The sequence below is a fragment of the Azolla caroliniana genome, unplaced genomic scaffold (genome assembly GCF_043228905.1).
Source record: "Azolla caroliniana isolate FFs.n. ecotype wild unplaced genomic scaffold, voAzoCaro1.0.p SCAF_11, whole genome shotgun sequence".
NCBI classification, from domain to species: Eukaryota; Viridiplantae; Streptophyta; class Polypodiopsida; order Salviniales; family Salviniaceae; genus Azolla; species Azolla caroliniana.
The window spans coordinates 19644432-19654725 of NW_028230446.1; the positions used below are offsets into that span (position 1 = coordinate 19644432).

The 10294-nt window shown below is 36.4% G+C and overlaps 1 protein-coding gene across 2 annotated transcripts; it reads left to right on the forward strand.

Moving 5' to 3' along the window:
* The first annotated feature begins 1297 nt into the window (after positions 1–1297).
* LOC147858367 (transmembrane 9 superfamily member 7-like) lies at positions 1298–5953 on the forward strand. Of its 2 annotated transcripts, none has more exons than XM_087328040.1 (7): positions 1298–1488; positions 2932–3096; positions 3283–3399; positions 3485–3593; positions 3675–3787; positions 4243–4369; positions 4461–5953. In XM_087328040.1, the coding sequence occupies exons 2-7, from the start codon at positions 3092–3094 to the stop codon at positions 5616–5618; spliced, it is 1629 nt and encodes a 542-aa protein (XP_087184166.1). In that variant the 5' UTR covers positions 1298–1488; positions 2932–3091; the 3' UTR covers positions 5619–5953. The 2 variants fall into 2 exon arrangements, with proteins under 2 accessions (XP_087184166.1, XP_087184165.1); XM_087328039.1 differs by having other exon boundaries at positions 3287–3399.
* The last annotated feature ends 4341 nt before the right edge of the window (positions 5954–10294 follow it).

Here is a 10294-nt window from a genome sequence, read left to right on the forward strand (position 1 = left end):
GCACACCAAAAGTCAAACCACCGACTATGTTGCCACAATTATTAAATTTTCAAGGTATGAGTTGCCTTGGATGCGATTGTTTTGCTTTAGTTGCGATTCATTATAAGTTAGGTCATGCAAAATATTAAATTGATGAGCAATATTAGAATATTCAAGAGAAAATGGACAGAATAAAGTCATAAAAAAGGAGATACTACCTATATACCATTTCCTTTTGATGGAATTGCCAAGAAGCAATGCATCAAGATATATGATTATAGCACCAAAAGAATTTTGGGTGACCATCATTTGGCTCCAATGAACTATGAAGCAAATGTAATCATCCCCAATGAAGCACACATAAATACCAATTGATTCCAAACCAAATATATTTTACTTCAATGACTTGATCGTGTTCTAATAACAAATTAATCATCCCATTGCATTGTAACCACAATTACACCTATTGAGAAAATATCATCTCTAAAGAGGAGGTCTCATGTTGAGAGAAACCTACTTTGGATAGTTATGAGGGAGTATGTTTCATGATTATAAAATAGATGGGTTTTTTTTCTTATTTGTGGAAGTATACGATGTTTATAAATCTATTGAGTCATTGTTGATTCGTCAATCTCTCCTATGTAAATTTCTAAAGCTTGATGCATCGTTAATGCATCACATATTGTTGTGTGCACATGCTTGTCATGTTTTCAAGTATTTCCATCCATGAATCACTTTGAGTCATAGAGCCTTGCATTGGGAGGGTATCATGAAGGAAAACTATCGGAAATAAAGAATCCATGACCGTGTCATGGCAAGAGCGAGAGAAGAACAACTTATGGAGCATACTAATAATGCTTGCTTTCCATTTCCACATCCATTTGTTGTCCGATTGGGCTGAGTGCGAGAGCGGGTTTAACTCGTGGAAAGAGTGCAAAAAGAAACAAAGAAATCGAATGGTTGAGAGGTATGGGTGGCGAAAGGTGTGTTTGTCGGAGCCGGAAGAACCGCCAGCAACAGTAGAAGCATATACATACATATATGATATATCCATGAGGCCCGGGGTCTCGGTGCTTTAGCGATGGCGGTGGCGGCAGCGGAGCTTTTGGGCTCAATTCTCTCTCTCTCTCTCTCATATCAGATACGTAGTATGTTATAAACTTATAAGTTATAAGTATCAAATTTCAATATGTATTTCATTCTTTCTACTGTAGTCTGTATGTATATATCATTCCATCATTGTGTACACAAAACATACTCTCCCACAGTGCACCCCCCCCCCCCCCCCCTCCCCTGCCTCTCCTCCTCATCGTCCATCACCAGATCTCTCTCTCTCTCTCTCTCTCTCTCTCTCTCTCTTTCGTGCTTCATCGGATGGCTATGGCTATGGTGTATCCCCCCTTCGTCTTGCTGCTGCTGTTGCTGCCCGTCGTCATCGTCCTCACCTCTATCTCCCCCCCGTGCTACGCTTTCTACCTGCCTGGAGTGGCTCCTCGTGATTTCGCCGAGGCAAGAACGCACACACATTGCATACTCACATTTCTTCTTCTTCTTCTTCTTCTTTATAATCAATCCTTCATTGCCGCCCATTTCTGCTAAAATTTGATTCTCATTCGGCCTTCCTTCCTTTGGATTTCGTATTGCCCTCGCTGTCCCCCCCCAAAGTCTCCGATTCCACTCGTGGAAACATGAGAATGACTGCGTTCTAGAAAAATATAAAGAAGAGCAGAGTCCCATCATGTTTAGATCTGTAGTACTTTGTTGAAAGAGCACATTGTTTCCAAGAAGGTTTAAGCTTTCTCGAAACCCTTCTTAAATCTTTATATGGGTTCTTGATGTAATGTCATTACAAAGTATGACGTTGCTTTTTCATCATGGATATAGTTTCCGTAAACTCCAGCAAACAGGGGAAAGACCCTCAGAAAAGGAGGTAGTCAAATGCTGCTTTCTACAATCTTCAAGAATTACGAGACTTATATATCTTGCTGTTGTTTGGAAAGATGCAATTATTTGTGACACACATCAATCACTTTATATCGTTGTGGAGTCCATGTATTCCCTAAACCCTAAACCCTACACACATCTGTCTTTTTATTTCTTTGTGGATGGAGATCCTCAAAATTGCATAATTTAAACAAAAGCACTGTTTTGCTCTGCAACCATATTGGCAATTGGAATGGTGAATAGTGAGGCAGGCTAAGTTTTATATCTCAGGGATTAAGTTTGGTTGAATCTGTATGTCAGCTAACAATATAGCTATACGCACAAATTCATGGTCTAACGTCAGAATCACTTGATTAGGTGTGCTATGCAAATGACATAGCTTTGGCAATAAGAAAATATGTAAATTTTAATGTGCTCGTTTATATGTGCTCAACATCCAACTCTTGCCAATCTAGGGCTGGAAGGAAGATTGCCTATATAATATGCCCATTCGGAGAAGGTGGTGCCATTGCAGAGGTGTCTTCCTGCTGATAGAAGAGAGTACAACCAGTTATCAGAATAGCCTAGGTCAGTTTATTACGAGAGTATTGAATAGACTTGTAACCCTATGTGATTAGTGTATTGCTGTAATAATGTGGTTGACAATGGTGATATGAGTCTGTGGCCATAGATGGCTTTTTGATGGAGACTAGGGTTTCTGCATTTTACAATAATTATATTTAGCTTTTTCTTTAGATTTATTATTGTTGTTTGGTTTTAAATTTTGATGAAGGAAACTTTTAATTTAAACCATTTTTGCTTTTGCCTTTATATGTCTATCTTAAACTGTTCTTTACTGTACACTTCAACCCTCTTCCGTTCTCTCTCTCTCTCTCTCTCTCTCTCTGTGTGTCTGGCTCTTTACAAATTTTGATTTAAATCGTGCTAATGTAAGAACATGACATTCTTTTCATGAATGGAATTTCCTTGAAACAACTATGTTTTAAATTATTGTATGTATATATGCAGGGCGATGAGCTTCAAGTAAAGGTCAACAAGTTGACATCTGTCAAAACACAGCTTCCATACGAGTATTATACACTGGGTTATTGTGCTCCTGAAAAAATTGAGAATACTGCAGAAAACCTTGGGGAGGTTTTGAGAGGTGATCGTATTGAGAACTCACCATATGTGGTAAGAATCCGATAAAATTAATGTACTTGAAGCACTTGTATTTTGGTTGAATGCTCCTTATAGAAGGAACAGTTTCACCCAACTTACTATGAATATTGTGCATCCGTTTTTGAGTGATTAAACCATATCAAGGTTGAAGATAATGTGAGGTAATGTTAATACAAAGATGTTTGTAATCTTGACAAGGCAGTTTTATATGAAAGAGGACAAGGTCTGTACATACAGTTGTAAGATTGACAAACTTCATTCTTCGACTGCAAAAAACATGAGAGAAAAGATTGATGAAGATTATCATGTCAACATGTGGGTTATTATTCCTTACAGTCTATTTAATTTTACTCACCTTTTTCCTGTAAACTTAATCACAACCATTCTCTTCTTGTTGAAGGATTTTGGACAACCTTCCACTGGCAATGCAAAAAATCCTGCAGAATGGTGCCACTGTGAACTCCTATGATCACGGGTTTCCTGTTGGATTTAAGGGTACCTATACTGAGGTAAGCTGAAACATAGATATTGATACTGAGATATAAATGGTTTTGATTGGAATAGAGATGTGTTATATTTGGATTACTCAGGGAGGAGATGTAAAATATTTCATCAACAATCATCTCTCATTTCTTGTGTTGTATCACAAAGATGATGACACTTTGGCTTATCGTGTAGTTGGTTTTGAAGTGTCTCCCCAAAGGTGAGGTTGGTTGTCTTGCCGCTTGCAATCTCATATATGTTAATTGTCATATAAAATTAGAAGGCAATATTGTTTTCACAAAGAAAATTCCTCTTATTTGCATTTGGCTGATTTTGATGCTTACCTTCTTTGCATTTTCATCACTAATTAGATGATTTTCTTCTAAGAGCCATGCAGCATAGGCTTTAAATAGGAGCTTATAGAATCAGAAAATGTCTGCCCATTAGAATTATTAAGTATCAATCTTTTAAGAACAAAGGCTCCTAATATGAGGGGTTTGAAGCATGATGAACAAATCTATTCAAGAATAGAAATGGCCTTCCTCTTTGTCAATCGCAGTTTCTTCTCTATTTCTTTCATGTCAATTTGTGCTTTAAATGCAAATGCAATTCAATAGTTAGAGATGGGGATATTGCAGTTTTACTAAAGTTTGGACATGATATATTTGCCTGCAGTGTTAAACATGAATATGATAAACCATTTGACAAAGAAAAAACCGAACTTACTTGCAACCCAAAACTTTTCCCTCAGGAAGTCAAAGACGAAGAAGAAATTATTTTCACTTATGATGTGAAATTTAAGGTTGAGCTGATAACATACTTAAATCTCAGCAGAATTTTTTAAAGCATGTCATGAATTTATATAATTGATATCTAATTTTCTCTGCTTTCAGCACAGTCCAATAAAATGGGCATCTCGTTGGGACACTTATCTGTTGATGTCTGACAATCAGATTCACTGGTTTTCTATCATCAACTCATTGATGATTGTATTATTCCTGTCTGGTATGGTAGCAATGATTATGATGCGTACACTCTATCAAGACATTGCCAGGTATAATCAATTGGAGAGTCAGGAGGAGGCCCAAGAAGAAACAGGGTGGAAGCTCCTGCATGCAGATGTATTTAGGACACCAAACAAATCCGGGCTACTGTGTGTGTTAGTTGGCAGTGGGATTCAGATTTTAGGGATGTCGGTTGTAACCATGGTGTTTGCTCTATTTGGGTTTCTTTCTCCTGCCAACCGGGGTAGCTTGATGACAGCCATGCTGCTACTGTGGGTTCTCATGGGGGTTTTTGCTGGCTATTCATCAGCTCGACTCTACAAGTTGTTCAAGGGCACACAATGGAAAAAGAGTACCTTGAGGACTGCATGCTTGTTTCCTGGGGTCATTTTTTGCGTATTCTTTTTCTTGAATTGTCTCATTTGGGGTGAGAAATCTTCAGGGGCAGTGCCTTTTGGCACACTGTTTGCCCTTGTCTTCCTTTGGTTCGGTATCTCAGTGCCACTCGTGTTCATTGGTAGCTACTTTGGATTCAAGAAAGCACCCCTTGATAATCCGGTACGAACTAACAAGATTCCAAGGCAGATTCCACAGCAGCCATGGTATATGCGCCGTATCTTCACCGTCCTCATTGGAGGAATTCTTCCATTTGGGGCTGTCTTCATCGAGCTGTTCTTTATATTGACGTCTATCTGGCTACATCAGTTCTATTACATATTTGGTTTCCTGTTCATAGTGCTTCTCATCTTGCTAATTACATGTGCAGAGATCACAGTTGTCCTATGCTACTTCCAGCTATGCAGTGAGGATTATAACTGGTGGTGGAGATCTTATTTTACATCAGGGTCATCGGCCCTCTACCTGTTTCTCTATGCAGCCTTCTATTTCTTCACAAAACTTCAGATCACAAAAGTGGTATCAGGCATTCTGTACTTTGGCTATATGAGTATCATTTCCCTTTCGTTCTTCGTGTTGACAGGCACTGTAGGGTTCTATGCGTGTATGTGGTTCATCAGGAAAATATATGCATCGGTCAAATTCGATTGACTGGCATTTGATTGCGTGAGATATCCATGTGGTTTCCACTCAGCTGCAGCAGCCACATACATACGTGTATGGAGATAGAGATTAAAGATACATAGCAGCCAACTGTTTTCCTTTTCCTGATAAATGGGATTATATGATCCAGGTTCACTACTTGTACGACACAGAGCTTACTTGAAACCACCAAGTAATTCTGAAATTCTGGTCTCCTGAAGGATTTTTCTTAGACCCCTTCTCGGCTCTGTAATTCTAGTAGCGTTGTTCAAACCAATGTTTAAAAGATCTAGTCAATTAGTGCACCTGGTGGATCATAAATAAAATGTAGTTTCTACTTTGACGCGTCATTGAAGGATGGTGATCTTACATCTTTTGTCTTAATTTCGTATTTTGAAATCCTTCAACCTCTTAGTTGATTCTCTTGATACACGTAAGAATATCTGTTTGTATTAGCACTGATCATTCAAGTTGAATTCTGTTCTAAGCTATAGCTGCCTGATGAGATCAATATGAATGACCAAATATTGAAATATTTTTTATTTTGATGTGCTCAACATTCTCAAAAGCCATTATGCAGTCTATTTTGCTTAGTATATAATTAATGCAGTGTGCTTTGACACACTTAAGAAGAGAAAAGTGGTAGAAGTTGATAGGAAGTTCAGGTACTGAGATGTTTGCCTCATCAAGAATTAAGAAAAGCTATTAAAATCCACATTTTGGAAATATATTAATTCATAATTTCAAATGATGCTGTTAGTTGTTTAAGCTGTGGTTTCTAACTTCATAAATAGCAAATCGTATGCCAATACACCATCAAACAAAAGCAAGCTCAACTGTTAAAAGCCTATGTGAAAACAAGCCTAAATGAGGCTTTCCCATTTTTGAACTGACCCATGGTTTCAAGCGTCAGTTTTGGAAACTAAACTATCATTTATGCCTGACAAATTGACATTATGCCCTGAGCATTAAGTGGTTTGTATATATGTTGCATTCATTTTCCACTTATTTTCACACAAAATTTATATTTAGTTGGTATGGTTTTATCACTCCTTTTTTGTACCTTTCATTTTTAGTACCACAAAGTTTACTTGAAAAAGGTTTTTACATTGTATCTTGATTTCCGGCTCAGCTGTATTCTTCTTTGATCCATTGTTTTGGGAAATTGGAGTTGATTCTGACGATGTTCATTTTACTTTTATGAGTGTTTGTTCAGAAGAATGTTCACACTACTGCCCCCTATCTATAACCATAATAGTAAAATCAAGATGGATAGTTGGAATACTAAAAACTAGATCTTTACTGTGTGACATAATTGCTGATGCATTCAAATAGGTTATAGTAACACGTTCTTGATTATGTTCAACTGTTTGTACTAACGTTCTTGTAATCTGAGTAATGAATCATTATTTTCACTCTGAACATGGTACTGAGTTGATATCTTGAAGTAATGTTTAACGGACACTAACAATTCTTTCATAACTTATTGCTGACTGTGTGCTGTCCAATCTAATGGGCTTTTAACCATGTTTTCAACCTAATCACTGCAACAGCTATGACTTGGATATCTTCAATTTGAGATGAGGACAGAGAACACATTTCGTTTTCAAAATCTCTAGACATTGGAGAGCCTGAACATTTATTGTCTCTGGTTTGAAGAAGATTTACATGAGGTGTAGGTGAATGAGGTTTGTTCTTGTGGTTGGCCTAAATTTCGTTTTTGGTTTAAATGAGCCTCATTGAGCTGGCAATTGAGTCATCCTAGTCCGTTTAAATTCTAATTGATAAATGATTCTATTGTTGTAATTCCAATAGTTTCCATTGGTCCCAGTTTGATTATGAATCAGAAATTAGAATATGAATGCAACTATTATTGGTTTGGCATTGCTGCTTTAAAAGTTCAGACTCTTGTACCTCTTCTACATCCACTCTGTTTACTAATGGGTAAGTTTGATTGTCATTTCTCATACAGAGTCCGAAGCTTGGCACCTTAATTTTTTGGATTATACCAAGAAATTACTAATTCATGGACTCCAAGATTGATCTGATTGTAGTGCATGGAATCACATCGCTATCTTTGATACTTTTTGGTGATGAGTGGCTCAAGTACCGGATCCTTGCTTTTTTAATTTGTTTCTTGATTTCCTTACTCTTTTTACTGTCAGTTTTTTTGTATTTTCCCATCATCAAAATAAGACTCTGAACTGCTGCAGACCTTGTTTTGTTGGCAAAGGCTCCTCACAGGTTGCTGGTCTATGCTTAAGAAAGCTCATAAAACGTGTGGTGCTAACAACATGAAAGTAGAGCAGGTGGGTGGGCCTTTTTCTTTTCTAAGATGGTTTTAAGTTTTAACCATAGTATGAACCATACGTGCATTCGCATTCGAGTATGATAAACACCCTTGAAGTATGGTAAATACCATACTTTTGTATTCATTATTTATTATAAGGTAAAAAACAAAATTTGAAGGTAAGAAAGTTAAGTTAAAAAGTGTTAAAAAAAAGCACAAGGATGTTTGGATAACATACGCATTCTTTTTCATTCGTATGAAAAAGAATGTTGGCCTATGCATTCAAGTATATTAAGTACCTATGGTTTTAAGTGTGTGGTAAGTATGCTTGGTTGTAATGTTCTCTACTATGTCTATCTCCTCTCCTCTCCTTCACTGTTTTTTTCTCATAGCAATCACATCATTGGCAGTCTTTTCCAATCATCGTGGCTTCTTTCTTCCCTCGATCGATTGTTACTACTAGGTTGGTCTGTTGAGTGCTTTGCTCTAGGTTTGCTCTCCAATGTTTGTTTATAATTATATGCTAGCTTATGGCTTCGTCCTCCGGGCGACACTTCAAGTTTACCTACAATTGGAGTTCTAGCTCATGTTCCTCTAAGTGAGAATATACAAATTTAGGTACACCTCAATGGTAAAGTAAAGAAGTGACTAAAAATATATATATACAAATATAGGTTCATATTATAAACTTGGAATTTTAATTTTGATGGTTAACCCATATGCCGGATTAAACAGGCCACACTTTCTATAGACCACACTCAAAATGGTAGTTGGTGCTTGTTCACAACAAAATATAGATGTTGAATGTAGAAGCCTGTGGTAGTACATGTATATGGGTCTCTTAATTGCATATTCGTATCATGAATAATGTTCGCGAACATTTGAAACAATAAAGCTCTCCTTGTCGTCACAATATTCTATTAGTTGGCATCGACACAATGTGTACTCCCTTGAAGTGTCTAGCATTGAAAATTTTACAACTTATAAGGGATCATGTTTCCTCTTGAGCTAGCAATTATTTTAGTGGTTGAATGCAATGTCACACTTTGAAATACTTTCTAATTTGCCCCAAGAAGAAATGAAACATGATATTATGACTAGATTCTTATATTTGTACATATTCACTCATATGTTTGATCAACTCATAGTATGAACCATACGTACCATATGCGCATACGTTTCAATCATTCGAGTGTAAAAAAAACATAAGAATGTTTTGATAACATTCGCATTCCTTTGCATTCGTATGTAAAAGAATGTTTGCCAATGCATTTGAGTATATTACGTGCTACTTTCATTGCTCTTACTTTCAATTATGCATAACCTACCCGTACAAGTGTTATAACTGCTACATGTTGGCCCCAAATGATTTCCATGGTAAACCAACTTGTTCACAATTTTTTTGAGCTTGTGACTTCATTTCTTCATTGATCTTATACTTGTTATATTTACATCTAAATGTGTTGGACAACAAACTAGGTTCGAAGCATTCTTTGTATGATCATGATAAGCCAAAGTATGTAGTATGCATAGGTGCGATCATCACTACTAAACATTATCTCTTCTTTTGCTTCATTGAAAGTTATAATTCATGACTTTCATTGTATCAAGCACAAAACTCTTACCAACTACATGTCCATTGCGAGAATACATTTATTCTCAACATTCAATGTACATTACAATATGCTTAAATGAAATATAAAATTAAACATTTATTTTTATTCTATTTGCTCTGTTTTTTCAATGATATTGATCTATGCTCGACGTTTATTTTCATTGTATTTGCTCCATTTCTTCAATTATATTTAGGTAAAAGTACCAGGATACCCCTGGAAGTTCGTTTATTTACCAGAATGCCCCTGGAAGTTCCAAATTTACCAAACTACCCCTATGTCCAAAATATTACACTTTATAAAGCAATTATACACTCAAATCTACAAGCCCTATTTAACAAAGATGGACCCGAACTAGCCCTATTTACCAAAGATTTGACTGTATAATTACTTTATAAAGTGTAATTTTTTGGACATAGAGGTAATTTGGTAAATTTGGAACTTTTAGGGGCATTTTGGTAAATAGATGAACTTCTAGGGGTATCTTGGTACTTTTCCCTTATAATTTATCTATGCTTGCAATGATGATGTTCGAGACCTAAACATGAGTTGGTAACAAAAGAACAATTATAACTTCATGCAATAAAAATGAACATTACCCAAGTATGAACACTTGGGGTAAGCCTTAGAACTTCATGTTTAGCATAAATTATTTATTATAAGTTGTAAGCTAGCTTAGAATGTGTAAAGTTGGTAATACTACACTATAACATAACTATATGACTTGGCCTCACAATTATTTTGGGATTGTTTTTCTATCTATACAACAATCTGCTCTTCTA